Source organism: Schistocerca nitens, chromosome 1 (genome assembly GCF_023898315.1).
Source record: "Schistocerca nitens isolate TAMUIC-IGC-003100 chromosome 1, iqSchNite1.1, whole genome shotgun sequence".
NCBI lineage: Eukaryota > Metazoa > Arthropoda > Insecta > Orthoptera > Acrididae > Schistocerca > Schistocerca nitens.
The window spans coordinates 102,004,621-102,024,632 of record NC_064614.1 but is presented as its reverse complement, the minus strand read 5'-3'; the positions used below and the strand labels follow the sequence as shown (position 1 = coordinate 102,024,632).

Below are 20,012 nucleotides of genomic sequence, written 5' to 3'. Positions count from 1 at the left end.
AGATGCTGAGAACGCTTTGTTTACTGTCTTGCCCTTGTCATCATAAACAAGAAGAAACAAAGAAATTGTGCTTTGTTGGCGGGCCGGCCGGAGTGGCCGAGCGGTTCTAGGCACTACAGTCTGGAACCGCGCAACCGCTACGTCGCAGGTTCGAATCCTGCCTCGGGCATGGATGTGTGTGATGTCCTTAGGTTAGTTAGGTTTAAGTAGTTCTAAGCTCTAGGGGACTGATGACCTCAGAAGTTAAGTCCCATAGTGCTCAGAGCCATTTGAAACATTTTTTTTTTTTTGTTGGCGGCAGAAACGCTTACTTATAGGACTATCAATAAAGAGAAAAGTTATTATCCCTGTGAGGGTGTTTCTACTACCATCACCGACAACTATTCCTGTGGAGAAGGGCTATTATTTTTTTATGTCACATACAAAGATAGATTTTTCGATGCCTCGGCTAATGCGACCTTGGCAGTTTTCTCGGACAAAACTCCTGAAATATTCTGCTTGACCTATTCCCACAGATACGGACTCATTCACCTGGGTCTTCTTCTATTTCGTGGACGGCAGCGCTCACCTCTGATCTACTAAAAATAGACGAATCATTATATCTAGACTGATGACCTCAGATGTTAAGTCCCATAGGGCTTAGAGACGTTATATCTATGCTCATGGGGGTGTAACTGACTTTAGAAATGCGTCGTACGTCACTAGCCCTTTCACAGAATTTTTATATCAAGCTCGTAACGGTGGATCCCTTACCTATTTTAGTCGTTCCTCCTTTAGCCCTTTTTTAAATACTAGTGTCTACTAGTCTTACATGATTAGTAGTGCAAATGGCTTTCCTCTGTCTGCTGTATTCTATGACTCATGCCTGTTATTATCGACGACTTTCAGTTCTAAGTAGCGACAACGGATATGTGCTCTTACATCAGTCTTCATATTTACGAGCTGACAAAGACTAATGTACTCGCTGACATCTTGTCAAAGTGAGCATTCCTTTGGTTTATTTTGGAAATATTAATAAATCAATTTCTGCGGAAGGATGAAGAGCGCATTTCGAAACAGTTGCCCGTATTCGTTTTCTGTACTACTGGCTATTGGAACACCTCTATACGGTAATTTTCGGGACTGTACAGGCGAGACGCATGCTGCCGTCGCAATAGATTCCGGCAAAGCGAAAACGAACGACCTGGCAATTCATCACGCAGGCGAGAGCGCAAATTGCCAGGGCGGCAAATTTATGTCTATTACGCCCTGCTGTATTGCCCATCACTGAGAGGACGTCATAATGGGAATCTCCGATGCATTTCACGGGCTTCATTCGCAACTCTGTCGAGCGCCGGGTATTAGCGGATTATTCCTCCAATAGCCTTACCGTCCTATTCAGGACCCCGCACCGCCACACTTCATCAATTTGTGCTTCATCCTGCAGGCATTTCTTTATCGAGTCATTACGTTCCAGTAAGCTCCTGAAAGAAAATATGTTGCAGAGGTGTACTTTCAAAAACACAAGCTAACATCTTTCACGTACTAAAATCAACAAGCGTGGATTTAATCCTTACCGTTTTGAACAGGTTTCTACTGCAGTAGCCTATGTGGCAAGAAAGATAATTTTGTTCAAATGTAACATTTAGAATCTCAGCTTTTCCCATAGATTTGCAGATGCCTATTACGAAACATCGATGAACGTCGGCTCATTGATAGCAGATGCGAGGATACGCCTCAGTGTACGGAATCTAATGTATTACGAGAGTGGAACTAGACGCTACGAAAACAAAATCATTGGTAAATTCGGGCTGACATGCGGTGACATGATGTCAAGCATTTGGCATTTAACAGCTAGCGGGTTCGACTGCTGCCGCCAGAAATATAGCAAAGGGACTGTAGTGTCATTTTCGATTCACTATGTGTTGTTACTTACGCTGCGTAAAGCGCTATGTAACTCAGATCTGAAGCAAGGAAGCTTCCAGGTGCGAAAATTTCACCTATTTCACAAAAAAAGTAAGTCGAGCCCTAATTGCAATTAACAAGCACTTTTTCACAAGCTTATACATTAAGTAGATTCACACAATAATTGATTTTCAGAATTTTAACCTGGTTTTTGTAGCAGACAGAGGCTTTATACTTTTAACTTCTTACGAGTTTCGTGTGGACATTACTGCAGACAAACAAAAATTACGTTTTCTCAACTTATAAGTAGTAAATGAAATGCAATACGAAAACTTGGGAATATACGTTACTGAACGCGTCAATCAACGAAAAAGAATGTTTCACTGAATTCTGTACCGTCGATTACGCTAAGTTATCAATGATGTGAACTATACTATGCGTGTAATGTGTGTATGCATGTATCGAACTGGTAACCTAGAAACGATGTAGAGGCTTCGTCCTCGCCGTACCCCACAGTGGTACACAACCCCACAACAGGCTACGGCAGTCCACTCACCTCACCGCCGCCCCACACTGAATCCAGGATTATTGTGCGGTTCGGCCCCCAGTGGACCTTCCTGGGAACGTGTCATTCCAGACGAGTGTAGCCCCAATGTTGGCGTGGTAGAATAATTATGGTGTACGCGTAAGTGGAACCAGTGTTTGCGCAGCAATCACCGACGTAGTGTAACTGAGGAAGAATAAGGGGAAGCAGCCCGCATTCGCCGTGGCAGATGGAAAACCGCCTTAAAAACCATCCACAGGCTGGCCGGCACACCGGACCTCGACACTAATCTGAAAGGCGGATTCGTGCCGGGGACCGGCACGGCTTCCTGCTCGGGAAGCAGCGCGTTACACCGTACGGCTAGCCGGGCGGGCTGCGTGTACTTATCGCTGGACTAAGTAAGAGGAGACAGTCACAGCGTGAGAGAGAGAAGAATAGTCTCCAAGTCGAACAAGTGGTGTCAGGGATAGCTGACACAGTAGCTCAACGTGTTCGATCTGAGGGCTGGCTGCCCACTGTAATAAGTATCCAACAATGATGAACTTGAAGAGGTGTCCTGTAACGTCCTCCCAGATACAATGACGAGAACAATGACGAAAAGAAAATGCGGCCTGTAAAAAATCGAAGACCAGTGCCCCATTCCGGTCTCTTGGGGGGTACAGCAAAGGGAGAACTTTCCATGAGAAAAAGATCGAATGACCTTCGAAAGGATAATGTTCTACACGTTAGGGCGTGGAATGTCAGAAGTTTGAACGTGGTACGGAAGCTAGAAAATTTTAAAAGGTAGGTGCTAGGGCTCAATCTAGATATAGAGGCGTCTGAAGTGAAATGGAAAGACGACAAGAACTTCTGGTTAGACGAATATAGCGTAATATCGACAGCAGCAAAAAGTGGTATAACGGGAGAAGGATTCGTTATGAATAGGAAAACTAGGCAGAGAGTGAACTACAGTAAACGGTTCAGCAATACAGTCGTTCTCATCACAAGCGACAGCATACCAACAAAGGCAACAATAGTTCAGGTACAGATTCCGACGTCGCAAGCAGAATATGAAACGGGCAATTCAATACGTAAAGAAAAATAAAAATCTAACAAATATGGTGGACTAGCATGCGGTTGTAGGGGAAGGAGTAGAAGAAACGTGACGAGAGAATAACGGTGTAATAGCAGGAATGAGAGAGGAGAAATACTGAGTTCTCCAATAGATTTCAGCTAGTAGTAGAGAATATTCCGTTCAAGAATCACAAGGGGAGGAGGTATACTTCGAAAAGGTGGGAAGATAAGGGAAGATTTGACTTAGATTACGTCATGGTCAGGCACAGATTATGAAATCAGATATTATATGTAAGGTGTGTCCAGGAATACATATAGACGCAGATCTCAGTTTAGTAATGATGAAGAGGTTGAAGTTGAAGTGTTTTTCGCAACAAGAACCTTCATCCCATATTTCGCCCCCTCATAATTAGAATTTCTAAAAATCCATTACTACACGACGCCTGCAGTATGATCCATACCTTTACCACATTTCAAGTTTCTATCCTTAGCAGTTTGGGCTGAGCGATAATGAGTCAGTAACTCAGGACATTGCCTGATATATAGAGAGATTTATCAGTTTCAACATTTTGTGACAGGAAAGCAGCAACTTTATTAAATTTCTCAAGGTTTTTTTTTTTTTTTTAACTATTCTGTCAACAGTGGCAGTATTTATATGAGGCGACTAGTTGCAAACGTTTCAGGTTGATTTCCAAGCCTGGTCTACTGAGACTGCACTGACAGTGCCGTGGTCTTAGTTATAAACGTCGACGTGGCCACACAAGCTTCATAAATGTTCGCAGAATGAATGTCACAATCCACACGTGCCTCTTGTCATGTCAGGATCAAACTTGACTTGCTAATTGGATTGTGGCATTCATTCTGCAAACATTTATGAAGCATGTGTTCCGTTTATCTACCCGAGCACTGAGGTTTGGCGAGGAGCGCTGGTGTTGGTTGGTCGCGGCCTGCCGAAAGGGTGGAAGCGGGGGGGGGGGGAGGGGGAGGCGAGGGGTGTGAGTCGGTGCGGAGCACTGCTGCACCGAGCTGGGGTAGCTGAACAGCAATAGCAGCGTGACTTTGTTGGTAGGCGCCGCGCGGGCACTCCCTTGTAGCCTAACTGGAGTTTGGCAGTGGTCACGAAGCAGACGCAGTGGCTGATCGTGGGCTGTTTGTGCCTCCCTACCCAGTGCTGGGGATGGTGCTGTGCTTCCTGCGTTCCTGTGCCTCTCTGTTGTCGATTGCAGATTGTGTAAAATGGTGGGCTGCCTCCCTACTGCTGATCTGACCTTCAAGCGGGTTCGAGCTCCGCGCTGTTTATAGCGTTCACGTCATTTTGCCCGGTACTAGTTCCGTTGCCGGGTTACCGCCTCGGTCTGGGTTGGTTGAAGTGCTCTGGCGGCTCCCTGGTTGTTATTTCAACACTGTGCTTATATCGTTTAAAATCTTTGACTGTGTTACGACTCGTGGAGACATCGAAGATCTGGTAGAAATCTGTCAGTCATGTTAAGGGCTGTCAGTAATATGCTATAGGCACCTTATCGTTTCTTGTGAGCTCTCCATGGAGTTAGTTGAGCCGATTACTTACAGGCAATTATAGCATAAGTATCTGAGTTTAATATTTTAAAGGGAAAAGGTTGTGACATTAAATCAAGGTTCAGAGTTGTTTTCAACATAAATATTACTTCACTTGTTTGAACCGAGCGTGGTGGCGCAGTGCTTAGACACTGGACTCGCATTCGGGAGGACGGCGGTTCAATCCCGCGTCCGGCCATCCTGATTTAGGTTTTCCGTGATTTCCCTAAATCGATCCAGGCAAATACCGGGATGGTTCCTTTCAAAGGGCACGGCCGACTTCCTTCCCCGTCCTTCCCTAATCCGATGAGACCGATGACCTCGCTGTCTGGTCTCCTTCCCCGAAACAACCAACCAACCACTTGTTTGAAGTGAAGTGAAAAGCACTGTCTTTTATATATACGCTCACGCTCATAAATTAAGGATAATGCTGATACATGGTGAAACAAAGGTGTGGAGGGCGGTTTGCCGGTTTAAATCACCTCGGGGTATGACCATGCGGTGCATTTGACCTGTGGTCGTCGCACGGTGGCACTCGCAGCAGTTCACATATCCAGAGGTGTGTTGGTGCATATCAGAGTACGGTGCAGCGAGTAAGTGTGCAGACGTTTTCAGAGGTGCTAATGGTGACTGTGTGTTGAAAATGGCTCAAAGAACACATATTGATGACGTTATGAGGGGTAGAATACTAGGACGACTGGAGGCTGGTGAAACACAGCAGGTCGTAGCACGAGCCCTCTTTGTGCCACAAAGTGTGATCTCAAGATTATAGCAACGATTCTAGCAGACAAGAAACGTGTCCAGGCGCTACAGTACGGGACGTCCACAGTGTACAACACCACGAGAGGACCGATATCTCACCGTCTGTGCCCGCAGACGACAACGGAGTACTGCAGGTAGCCTTGCTCGGGACCTCACCGCAGCCACTGAAACAGTTGTTTCGAGACACACAGTTTACAGACGACTGGTCAGACACGGTTTATTCGCCCGGAGACCTGGAAGGTGCATTCCACTGACCCCTGGTCACAGGAGAGCCCGTAAAGCCTGGTATCAAGAACAGAGTACATGGTCATTGGAACAGTGGTCCCAGGTTATGTTCACGGACAAGTCCAGGTATAGTCTGAACAGTGATTCTAGACGGGTTTTCATCTGGCGAAAACCAGGAACCAGATACCACCACTTTAATGTCCTTGAAAGGGACCTGGATGGAGGTCGTGGTTTGGTGGTGTTGGGTGGGATTATGATTGGTGCATGTACACCACTGCATGTCTTTGACACAGGAACTTTAACAGGTCAGGTGTATCGGGACGTCATTTTGCACCAGTATGTCCGCCTTTTCAGGGGTGCAGTGGGTCCCAGCTTCCTCCTGATAGATGATAACGCACGACCCTAGCGAGCTGCCGTCGTGGAGGAGTACCTTGAAACAGAAGATATCAGGCGAATGGAGTGGCCTGCCTGTTCTCGAGACCTAAACCCCATTGAGCACATCAGGGATGCTCTCGGTCGACGTATCGCTGCACGTCTTCAAACCCCTAGGACACTTCAGGAGTTCCGACAGGCATTGGTGCAAGAATGGGACGCTACACCCCAGAAGCTGCTCGACCATCTGATCCAACCCGTTGTGCGGCCTGTGTACCTGTGCATGGTAAACATAACCCATACTGATGTCGGGGTACATGCGCAGGAAACAGTAGCGATTTGTAGCACATGTGTTTCGGGACGATTTTCTCAACTTATCACCAATACAGATCTGTGTCGTGTGTGTTTCTTATGAGCCTATGCTATTAGCGCCAGTTTTGTGTAGTGCCACGTTGTGTGGCACAACATTCTGCAATTATCCTTAATTTATGAGCATGAGTGTATATATATATATATATATATATATATATATATATATATATATATATATATATATATAGTGTGTGGATGGGTGGGTGTTTGTGTATACCTGGTTGTCGTAATATATAATTAGTGGTTACAATGTTGAAAACATTACTGAAGTAGGAGTTCTGTATTCACTTAAGGGGCTCCGGAAAGGCTCAAAATCATGAAAAGTTCAATTTTTACTTTTTTGCGTTTTCTGAATCTGCAGACTATTACCTTTAATAGATATATAATTTATTCAATTCTGAAGACTACAACTATTTTTAAATTTTTTTTGAAATGTGTTCTACATGGGCGTGACCCACTGTGGCGCTGTTAAAGTGCTGTCAAATGGTGTTATTATTAACGTCCGTGTTCATCAGGTACATTTTAGTGATGTGAGATAAAGTATGTGTTGTGGCTAACCTGTGATGGTTCAATATATATCGCTGGTGTGATTGTCGATTGTTTCATGTTTATTTACTCTGTCGTTATCTCGAAAATATTCGTAATTAATTCTGTTTCTTGAGTCTCTGTTTTGTTGAAGTATAATAATGAGTAAAAGTAAAGTTATTAGAAATCCTCTGAAGGCTTTTAAGAAAAGGAGAAATGTTGGAAAGCCAAAGGTATGTGTTATTACTGTAAACAATAAAGACGATAACCAAGTGAGTGAACCTAACCTCTCAAGTACACCTGCCCATAGCAGTCAAAGTGGGAAAGAAAATACTTCACTGAAGAAGCTTGGTTCAATGAGTGAAAACTATAAATGTTTTATGGGCGAATCGGATGTGAATGAAATATTTGATATGTCGCTTCTCAAAAAGTGTATTCACGGAAAAACTCAAAACCTCAATGAAAGTGTAAATAGTGTTATATGGTCGAGAATCCCCAAGACTGTATTTTTTGGAATAGAAACACTTCACTTTGGTGTGTATGATGCTGTTGCGACTTTCAATGATGGCAACATTGTAAGGTGCAAGGTATTTAGAAATATGGGAATGAAGATAGGTTCTAACATGGTACGAGCGATGCTTGCTTTAGACAAGGAACGCCTTCGGGCTGCAGACAGGGCTGTAAAGAGTCTAGAAATACAAGCAAGAGTAAACAGTAGGAGGAACAAGAGGAAGCTGGAGGAGGAGTTTGCAGAGGATCCTATGGACCTGGAATGCACTAAAAAGTTAATCCAATCTTTGTCGCTCGATTCCCAAAACTTTTATTTTCTCATACTAATTACATGTTTTCTAAGGTTCTTCCAAACATATTTGTTTCAAACTTTCAGTAAATGTTACACAGAACCTTCTGCATAATTTATCACAGCCTTTTTCCAAAAAACTGTATATTTTTGAATATATAAATAAAAAATTGCAAAAAAATGTTGTGAATTTTCATTACAATTGAAAAAAAATCATCTTTAATAACTGAACTAAAATTTTGTAAAATCCCTGTGTTAAGTTGTAGCCCATATTCCAATAAATAATCTGTAAAAAGTTCAACTTCCTACTTCAAATACTTTGTGAGGAAAGATGTAATTTATAAGCGTTATTTTAACATTGCAAGTATAGGGCGTTCCGGAGCCCCTTATGGGGAAGTTTGAAAGATATGTTGCTAATAACGAGGGAAAATCAGAAACTCTTTGCCCTTTTTTATTTTTGTAAGCCAATTACGGCTATAAATGCGAAGTCAACATACAGGGCTATTACAAATGATTGAAGCGATTTCATAAATTCACTGTAGCTCCATTCATTGACATATGGTCACGACACACTACAGATACGTAGAAAAACTCATAAAGTTTTGTTCGGCTGAAGCCGCACTTCAGGTTTCTGCCGCCAGAGCGCTCGAGAGCGCAGTGTGACAAAATGGTGACAGGAGCCGAGAAAGCGTATGTCGTGCTTGAAATGCACTCACATCAGTCAGTCATAACAGTGCAACGACACTTCAGGACGAAGTTCAACAAAGATCCACCAACTGCTAACTCCATTCGGCGATGGTATGCGCAGTTTAAAGCTTCTGGATGCCTCTGTAAGGGGAAATCAACGGGTCGGCCTGTAGTGAGCGAAGAAACGGTTGAACGCGTGCGGGCAAGTTTCACGCATAGTGATGTGAAAGATTCAGTGTTTAAACCTCCTCCACCAAGAAACGTGCCAGAACTGCGAGCTCGCATCAACAATGCTTTCGAACTCATGATGGGGACATGCTGCGACGAGTGTGGGAGGAACTTGATTATCGGCTTGATGTCTGCCGAATCACTAAAGGGGCACATATCGAACATTTGTGAATTGCCTAAAAAAACTTCTTGAGTTTTTGTATGTGTGTGCAAAGCATTGTGAAAATATCTCAAATAATAAAGATATTGTAGAGCTGTGAATTCGCTTCAATCATTTGTAATAACCCTGTACCTGTTCCCACTGTTGGATCTTTTTTGGTTCGTGCTGGCTTCATCTGCCAGTGATCAGCCGCACGGCGCTGCTGCCAGTTGTTTATGATGGCTGTTGTTTATGATGGCTGGCGTTAAAGGAGCGAATTGTAATTCGTTTTCTATGGAACAAGGGGCGAACGTCCATCAAGATCTACAGGGAAATTCAGCACACATATGGGGAAACCTTTGAGAACTGTGAGGTGGTGGTGTTGTGAGTTTGACGATAGCCGCGAAGTCTTGCATATCAATGAGCGGTCGGGGAGGCCGCGTTCGTCGCTGTATGACGACCATGTTTCCCGCGTGGATGCAGTGGTGGAAGCAGGTCGGCGTGTGCACATTTCGACCATTTCCCGGGAGCATGGAATATCTAATGGGAGTGATACAACATCGCTAACGGGCCTCTAGGATACCGGAAGGTTTCATGTCGGTGGGTGTCTAAGCAGATGGATGACGTGATGAAAGGCAAGCGAATGATGTCTCCACTGACTCATTTGGAAGGGTACTCCAAAGGGGGTGAAAGTTTCCTGGACGGCATTGTTACTAGCGATGAAACGTGCATACTGCATTTCACGCCGGAATCGAAGCAGCAGAGCATGGTGTGGAAACATCCGGGTTTGCCAGTGAAAAAAAAAAAAAATTCCGTTCAGCGCCATATGATGGAGAAAGCATTTTTAACGGCCTTCTGGTATAGCGGTGGACCGCTCCTGCATGATTTCATGCCACAAGGTGCAATCATCACTGCCGACAGATAGTGTTCCACTCAGTCACGTGTGAAAGATGGCATCAGCTGGAGGCGCCGAGGGATTCTCCGTGTTGACAATGTAACTCTGCTCCTGGACAATGTGTGACCACATGTGGCAGTCTGAACTGTCGAAAGGCTCCGGGCATTTCACTGGGAGATTCTGGACCACCAGCCATACAGTCCAGATCTCGCTCCTAGTGACTTCCATGTTTTCGGACCGCTGAAGAAGTTCCTGGTAGCACAGGAATTCACAAGTAACGATGAAGGCAAGACAGCAGTCCGACACTGGTTCCACAGCCAGTCGGAAGAATTCTACCGCAGGGGCATCTCAGATTTAGTGCTGTGATGGGACAAATGTGTAGCCATTTTACCCGAGGACACTTTTATAGTTAATAAGTGAAATTAATATAAATTAGTTTATCGGGCTGGATGCTAATAGAGGGCGTCCGGGAAATACAGACAAATTTGAATTTTGCATCATTTTATCATATGACGGTTGGGAGCCGTGGTTTCTTCAAGTTTGCTACCTGTGATCGTTCCCATTATTAGCCTCATAGCTTTTGTCTGGTAAATACTGTTGTTTAATGTTTATTTCCATCGTGCAGCAGATGACACCGGAGCACCGTATCCAAATGATAAAAAGTTATCACAAAAATAGTGGAAGATCCACGGCAATCGTTCGTGAATTGCGTGTGAGACTCGGACGTAATGCTGTTCCAACAGAATCATTAGTTTGGAAGTTGATTCAGAATTTTGAGACCACAGGATCTGTTTCAAACGTTAAGAAAACAGGATGATCGCGTGCTGTTCGAGCACAAGAAAACAATTCTGTTGTGCGTGACAATGTGACCGTTAGCCCCAGGAAATCAGTTCGCCGACTAGTTCAACAATTGAATTCATCACCCAGTACACTGCATGAAATGCTTTCAGAAGATTTTAAAACGCCGTGCGTACAAGATTCAACTTACACAAGAGTTGAAGCCTGCAGATCATGCAAAGAGTCATCGACTTGCTCAGTGGGTATTGGCTCGAGAAGCGGAGAACGAGAACTTTACAAAAAGAATAATTTTCTCAGATGATGCAGACTTCCATCCCAGTGGGTACGTCAGTAAGCAAAACTGCAGCATTTAGGGTAACGAAAATCCGCGAGTGACTGTGGAAGGTGAGATCCATCCACAACACACGACTGTGTAGTGTGAGTTCTCGGCAGCAGGAGTAATCGGCCCATACTTCGTTGAAAATGATGATGGAGCTGCCGTCACTGTGACCAGCAACCGTGCGAACATGCGTACTGATTGGTTTTTCTCTCTTATTGATGACAATGAATATTTTTTGTTTCAGCAAGATAGTGCGACATGTCTCATATCCCGTGAAACGATTTCTCTGCTGAATGAAAAGTTTCCTCAAGAAATTATCTCCTTGCGTGGCAACCAGGAATGGCCGGCCAGATCATGCGATCTTACGCCTTGTGGTTTTTTATTTTGTGAGAATTTGTGAAATCAAAAGTCTACGTTGCCAAACCACGAATAATACAGGGTGATTCAAAAAGAATACCACAACTTTAAAAATGTGTATTTAATGAAAGAAACATAATATAACCTTCTGTTATACATCATTACAAAGAGTATTTAAAAAGATTTTTTTTTTCACTCAAAAGAAGTTCAGAGATGTTCAATATGGCCCCCTCCAGACACAAGAGCCATATCAACCCGATACTCCAACTCGTTCCACACTCTCTGTAGCATATCAGGCGTAACAGTTTGGATAGCTGCTGTTATTTCTCGTTTCAAATCATCAATGGTGGCTGGGAGAGGTAGCCGAAACACCATGTCCTTAATACACCCCCATAAGAAAAAATCGCAGGGGGTAAGATCAGGGCTTTTTGGAGGCCAGTGATGAAGTGCTCTGTCACGGGCTGCCTGGCGGCCGATCCATCGCCTCGGGTAGTTGACGTTCAGGTAGTTACGGACAGATAAGTGCCAATGTGGTGGCGCTCCATCCTGCTGAAATATGAATTGTTGTGCTTCTTGTTCGAGCTGAGGGAACAGCCAATTCTCTAACATCTCCAGATACTGTAGTCCAGTTACAGTAGCACCTTCGAAGAAAAAGGGACCAAAAACTTTATTGGCTGAAATGGCGAACAAATGTACAACTAAATGAAACTTTATAGCTCCCTTAATTCGCCGACAGATAGTGCTTAGCTCTGCCTTTTGTCGTTGCAGAGTTTTAAATTCCTAAAGTTGTGGTATTCTTTTTGAATCATCCTGTACATCAACTAAAGGGTGAAATTAAAAAGGTTATTAACGGCATGCCACCAGATATTTGTCAACGCGTCATCGAGAACTTCAGTGAACGCAATGCTCGTTGCCGCGTGGCCTTGGGTGGTCATATGGAGGATATAATTCGTGTGTTTGTAAAAAAATTACATTTTAAATAAATGTTGTATGTTCTATAGCACTTTAATATTCGCCTGTACTTCTCTGACACCCTCTATAAATACTTCACCACGTAAATTAGATTTACCTAGTCGGCCTAACGAATTGATCACAACAACACTAAGTTACTCTGCAACAGTGTAGTAGAAACTTTGGACTCTTCACGTCAAAATGATTACAGATGATATCTCATCTGAATGACGAGCCACAGAGGTCGCTTCTGCGTTCCGCAAGCACTCGGATCGAACCCGAGGAACAGCACTGCAGTCACGGACACTGTTCCAGCACGAGAGTTGGAGGCCCCAGGGAACCGGGACCCGCGGTCGCCATCCATTTCGCTGGAGTGCAAAAGCGCCCGCACCCAGTAATCACGTGTTGCACTCCACACCGAGACAGCGGGACCGCTTCTCCGCCGTGGTTTAATACTGGAGGCAGTGTGTGTTTGCAGAGATGTAATATCGCGGCCACGGCGGAACGGCGGCCCGTTAGTCTCAGTAAAGCGCTAGGGGCTGCACTTCAACCTGAACGAAAATTACGTAAGAAGCACAGGATTAAATCGCATGACATGTTACAAATTCAGGAGCTTGGTAGTAACAACAATGCTGTAGATATGGACTTGCGTCCACATTTATGAAGGTGGTTTGCTTTTAACTTCGCAGTACAATGTTTTGTACCGTAGCCTTTCACTAATTAGCTGATGACAGTTCACAAAATGCTCATTTATATTACAAATTACGCATTTTGGTGGTAAATAGAAACCAATTCCTGCAACTGCTCAGCAAGGCAATCATGATCTGATATTAGACACTGCGTTGCCCCTGCTTCCCTCTGGGAAAGTGCTGGAATACATTTACCCTGCGGTACAGATCACTCCTTATTCTAACTCAAAACAAAACAAAAAACAAAAAAATAAAAAAAATAAAAAATTTGGAAAGATGTAACAGAGCATTTATTCTACCATCAAAAAAGGTAATAACAAAGATGTCCAGGTGCAATCAGAACCCGAGCATTGAGGGCTCAGTACAAAATTAATTATGTTTGTAAACAGTTCATTAATTCCGTGAATCGAACATTTCGACGATTTTTACCTGTTATCGACACTGACACAGGCAGCGTATCGGTCGAAGGGGCTCCAATACCTTCGAGAAAGTTTTAATGTCATGTCCGAAGTCGAATAACAAGGGAAAAAGAAATTCCTTTTCTGTGATATAAATTATGAATTTTTTACTTTTTTGTATTTTGAAGCCTTGACTCTTGCCAAATTTCATGATTATAGGTCACTGGTAGGTACCCTTCAGGGTTTTGATGACTGAGCTTTCAAATATATAAATATGTGGCACAAAAGGCCGAGTCTTCTGATTGCATTGATTTACACTACTGCCCATTACAAATGCTACACCAAGAAGAAATGCAGATGACAAACGGGTGTTCATTGGACAAATATATTATACGAGAACTGACATGTGATTACATTTCCATGCAATTTGGGTGCATAGATCCTGAGAAATCAGTACCCAGAACAACCACCTCTGGCCGTAATAACGGTCTTGATACGCCTGCCCATAGAGTGAAATAGAGCTTGCATGGCGTGTACAGGTACAGCTGCCCATGCAGCTTCAATACGATACCACAGTTCATCAAGATTGGTGACTGGCGTATTGCGACGAGCCAGTTGCTAGGCCACCATTGACCAGACGTTTTCAATTGGTGAGGGATCTGGCCAGGGCAGCAGTCGAACATTTTCTGTATCCAGAAAGGCCCGTACTGGACCTGCAACATGCGGTTGTGCATTATCCTGCTGAAACGTAGGGTTTCGCAAGGATCGAATGAAGGGTAGAGCCACGGGTCGTAAGACATCTGAAATGTAACGTCCAGTGTTCAAAGTGCCGTCAATGCAAACAAGAGGTGACCGAGACGTGTAACCAATGGCACCCCATACCAACACGCCGGGTGATACACCAGTATGGCGATGACGAATACACGCTTCCAGTGTGCGTTCACCGCGATGTCGCCAAACACAGATGCGACCATCATGATGCTGCAAACAGAACCTGGATTAATGCGAAAAAATGAGGTTTTGCCATTCGTGCACCCAGGTTCGTCGTTGAGTACACCATCGCAGGCGCTCCTTTAGTTCTGAATAATCGATATTTTGCTGTTATAAAAGGTTTTTATTTTTATTTTTTGGTAATAACCCGATAAAACCCATCATATCAATTTACCGTAGCAGTAGTATTAAAATTTCTGATTTCTGAATTAAAATTTTTATATGGATGAGTAATGTTTATTAATAAAATTTTGATTGCATTGAAATAATAGCTTATAACAGAAAATGGAAAAAGTGATCAGTGCGATTTTAATAACAACATCGACAGTTAGAAACCAGCAGGAAACACATGATATACGAATCAGTGCAGCATTGCTTTGACCTTGGAATAGCTGATGTGTGGCGTGGCCTATTAGCCGATACGCTTGTACATGCAGTGTGCAAGACTTCCCTCGGTTTGGTCTATCCGTAGTTTCTCGCTGTCGCGTTCTGAGATCGGTTATATTGCACGAATGGCCCCATCCCGAATTTGGAAGTACACTGTTCCATTTGCTTTAATGCAACTGCAACACTGGAACACCCTTACATACCTCGGAGTAAAGCTTGAACGCACACTTAGTTGCAAAGAACATTGCCAGAATATGAATTTCAAAGCCTGCAGGCGAAATAACATTATACGCAAGCTCACTAACAGCACATTGGTGGCCCTACGTACGTGTGCCCTATCTCAACGTTTCCTCTACGGCAGAATATGCCGCACTACGCTGGCAGAACTCTGCATACACCGGGCACGTTGACACCGCTCTTAATACAACAGGCCGCTTTATAAGTGGTTTCTTACGACCAAACCCAGTTCACAAAAATCTACATTCTTATAGGTATAAATTTTCGTAAAAGTTCTAGAAATTTTTTATGAATTTAGTATATGGCAGTAGTGGACATGTGCGTAACTTGTAATTTTTCATATTCATTAAAGAAAAGATTCTATGAAACATTTTTAAGTCTCATAAATTTAATTATATGGGCTCTTGCCTATGCTTTTAAAATGATTTTGCGTACACCGTTATCTGCTCCATTTGGCCTACGTTTCCCTCAAACTCTATCCCCATCTCTCTTATACCTTCCCAACCCCCATTTTCTCGTAACCTTCTCCTCCATAATCCCCATATGTCAGCAGAGGACGATATTTAAATTTATTTTTCCTCACCGAGGGACGAAATGATGCACATTCATTGAATTTTTTTCGTTGACTTTATGATGGCTAAATCACGTAAATGTTTTTGTTATAGAGGGCGTTACGAGTATAAGTGCATAAATTTTTCATGTGGTACCTTAATATGTACACACACATGTGCGTTAATTGTTTTTTTTTTTTTCCTTTCGTTGAAGAGTCTTGCAACAAACATGTCACGAACTTTACAGCCTTACGTATTTTGCGTGGGGTAACGGCACTAGTAAGTGGACTATGCCTGTCGGTAAAGCCTGTCCGTGTGGAGTCAACACATTCACATTCCAGTACGTGACCTGCTACCCAGAGCATTGATGACTTGCTCTTCCCATACGTTGTAGGAGGTACTACCCAACCTAAAAATGTATGACTTATTATACACTGCTGGCCATTAAAATTGCTACACCACGAAGATGACACACTACAGACGCGAAATTTAACCGACAGGAAGAAGATGTTGTGATATGCAAATGTTAGCTTTTCAGGACTTTCACACAAGGCTGGCGCAGGTGGCCACTACTACAACGTGCTGATATGAGGAAAGTTACCATCCGATTTCTCACACACAAACAGCAGTTGACCGGCGTTGCCTGGTGAAACGTGGTTGTGACACCTCGTGTAACGAGAAGAAATACGTACAATCACGTTTCCGACTTTGATAAAGGTCTGATTGTAGCCTATCGCGATTGCGGTTTCTCGTATCACGAAATTGCTGCTCGAGTTGGCCGAGATCCAATGACTGTTAGCAGAATATGGAATCGTGGGTTCAGGAGGATAATAGGAAACGCCGTGCTGGATCCCAACCGCCTCGTATCACTAGCAGTCGAGATGACAGGCACCTTATCGGCATGACTGTAACGGATAGTGCAGCCACGTCTCGATCCCTGAGTCAACAGATGGGGACATTTGCAAGACAACAACCGTCTGCACGAACATTTCGACGACGTTTGCAGCAGCATGGACTAAAATCTCGGAGACCATGGTTCCGGTTACCCTTGACGCTGCATCGGACAGGAGCGCCTGTGATGGTGTACTCAGCTACGAACCTGGGTGCAAGAATGGCAAAATGTCATTTTTTCGGTTGAATTCAGGTTTTGTTTACAGCATCATGATGGCCGCCTCCGTGTTTGGCGACATCGCGGTGAACGCACATTGGAAGCGTGTATTCGCCATCGCCATACTGGCGTATCACCCCGGCGTGCTGGTATGGGGTGCCATTGGTTACACGTCTCGGTCACCTCCTGTTCGCATTGACGGCACTTTGAACCGTGGACGTTACATTTCATATGTGTTACGACTCGTGGATCTACCCTTGGTTCAAATGGGTCTGAGCACTATGGGATTTAACTTCTGAGGTCATCAGTCCCCTAGAACTTAGAACTACTTAAACCTAACTAACCTACGGACATCACACACACCCATGCCCGAGGCAGGATTCGAACCTGCAACCGGAGCGGTCGCGCGGTTCCAGACTGTAGCGCCTAGAAACGCTCGGCCACCCCGGCCGGCGGCTCTACCCTTCATTCGATCCCAGCGAAACCCTACATTTCAGCAGGGTAATGCACGACCTAATGTTGCAGGTCGTGTACGGGCCTTTCTGGATACAGAAAATGTTCGACTGCTGCCCTGGCCAACACATTCTCCAGATCTCTCACCAATTAAAAACGTCTGGTCAATAGTGGCCTAGCAACTGGCTCGTCACAATACGCCAGTCGCTCCTCTTGATGAACTGTGGTATCTTGTTGAAGCTGCATGGGCAGCTGTACCTGTACACGCCATCCAAGCTCTGTTTGACACAATGCCCAGGCGTATCAAGACCGTTATTACGGCCAGAGGAGGTTGTTCTGGGTACTGATTTCTCAGGATCTATGCACCCACATTGCGTGAATATGTAATTACATGTCAATGCTAGTATAATATATTCGTCCAATGAATACCCGTGTATCATCTGCATTCTTCTTGGTGTAGCAATTTTAATGGGCAGTAGTGTAGCTATAATTATTAGTCTGTAAATGACGTATATACTGATGAAATGTTGTTGAGTACAAGGTGTTCAGTCACCAACGGAAATATTTGTTCTTGTACCCATTACCCCCTGTATATCTGTAAGAAGCTCTGTAGTGGTATTTGTCACATCTGGAGAGGGAAGCTATTTGCCCAAACCAATAATTTGAATACTTTATTTAAATTTCAATAATCGTGATGTAATAAATTATCATACTAAAATTTACAAAAGTCACATTGTTCCAGTTGCCAGTATGTCAAAACGTGTGTCTACCATGGTTAACGAACCAGGAAGAGTTACAGAGTTCTACCATGTAAGTAAATTATACACTTCTGATTCGTCCTGAAAGTGTCGCCCTAGCTAATTCTCACATTCTATACGGGATACGTGGTATCCTTATCACGACTACAATCACTGAAATGGAATAATTGGAGCTTACTCAAATCACTCCATATGCGTTGGTCATCTAGCGGATATTACGCGCACCGTTCCGTGCCAGCAGCAGGGAGCGTCTGTTATATCAGGGTTCGGTAATGCGACAGAGAAGGCTGCCGTGTCAGCAATCACATACCCGGCTGCAGCGAGGCCTGACATGCTGACATCGCTGACCGTGCTCGCCAAGCACGCTGCATTTATGCGTAAAACAAGACCAAGTGCGTCCAAAAACTGGATTCAATCGTAACTTTTTTCTGTCAGTGTGGTGTTGGGGGCGTTTAGGGCTCTGCCTAACAGTGTGAAAGCTTGGTGAAAAACCGCTTGTAAGATATGTAGCTTAATCTCCATAACCATAATACAGCAGAGGAGAGCACATTCATTTGCATCAATAGTGGATGAAGTATCGTGCCAGCGTTACATCAATTCCAGTGAACTATCGCAGATTATTGTCTTGGCCTGGCACCCTCTATTTTTCACGTTGTTATCACTCTCCGTAGCGTGACCCTCTTAAAAATTCGTAGAAATTTTACTTGGCTCCTAAGCAACTGTTTAGTGAAACAAAATATGGAGCTTGGGGACTTAACTTTTGAGGTCAACAATCCCCTAGAATTTAGAACTACTTAAACCTAACTAACCTAAGGACATCACACACATCCATGCCCGAGACAGGATTCGAACCTGCGACCGTAGCGGTCACGCGGTTCCAGACTGTAGCGCCTTGAACCACTCGGCCACGCCGGCCAGCCAGAAAAGTATTAATCATGATATTAATACGTGAACAGAAAATCTGAAGCACCGATTTTCAAAATTAGTTATACAAGGAGACCTATAAAACATACATATTCGTAAGGTACTTTGCCATAGATGTGACAAAGAAATAATTATGCATATAACTAATCGTTAAGAGTGGTAAGTGAAAGTAGATGTTTCCGTATTCATAACTCTGATGATGGATTCTCTACCACGCATTAAAATTTTCAATATGTGAACATCAACGATTGAAAATCTGCCAATTTCTGCCCTGCATAGCAATCTGACAGACGGAAGCTATTCCACTATATGGAGTTAATGTTTAATTGCTTCATTTGCAGTAACATATACATAACGGGCAGCTGCAATGCGACAACTGGTAGGTCGATGATGTCAGCAAGGAAAATCAAAACTGTCCGTAAATAACGTTGTATATATTCATCGTTATTTCGCTTACTCTTCTGTGAGAATAACTTAGTGGTCACGTCCCGCCATTACCACAAAATTTTAAGTAGATTCCTAATTTTTAATTTCTTCTATTTGAATAACTGTGACTTTCGACTTCCCTTATTATACAGAAACTATGGTTTACTCTGTGCCTAGAAGGATAGAGCTAACAGTTCGGAGCGAAAGACTCAGAGGTAGATAGACGCAATTTTTACGTAGGGAAAGGAGGGGGAATGTTGACATTCTTAATGATAATGTACCTGTTTCACTGAACAATAATAATATTAATATGTGAACATGGAGCATTGGTTTACCGATTTTTAAAATTAATTATACAAGGAGACCAGTGAAACTTATATAATTCGAAAGGAACTTTGCCATAGTTTTGCACAAACAAGTCATATTTTAAATATCCATTAAGAGAGGTAAAAGGAAGTAGACATACGCACATGATAAAAGTTTTCGTCTTTCACATTGTTGAAAATGGTTCAAATGGCTCTGAGCACTATGGGGCTAAACTTCTGAGGCCATCAGTCCCCTAGAACTTGGAACTACTTGAACCTAACTAACCTAAGGACGTCACACACATCCATGCCCGAGGCAGGA

At 43.6% G+C, this 20,012-nt stretch overlaps 1 protein-coding gene across 1 annotated transcript in view; it reads right to left on the bottom strand.

Annotated features, from left to right (window-relative positions):
- LOC126251972 (glutamate receptor ionotropic, kainate 2) overlaps positions 1-18,376 on the bottom strand; it is a 403,333-nt gene extending 384,957 nt beyond the window's left edge. The window contains exon 1 of the mRNA XM_049953123.1: positions 18,346-18,376. Coding sequence (XP_049809080.1) covers positions 18,346-18,376 — 31 coding nt within the window. The remainder of the gene's footprint in view (positions 1-18,345) is intronic.
- Positions 18,377-20,012: the final 1,636 nt, after the last annotated feature.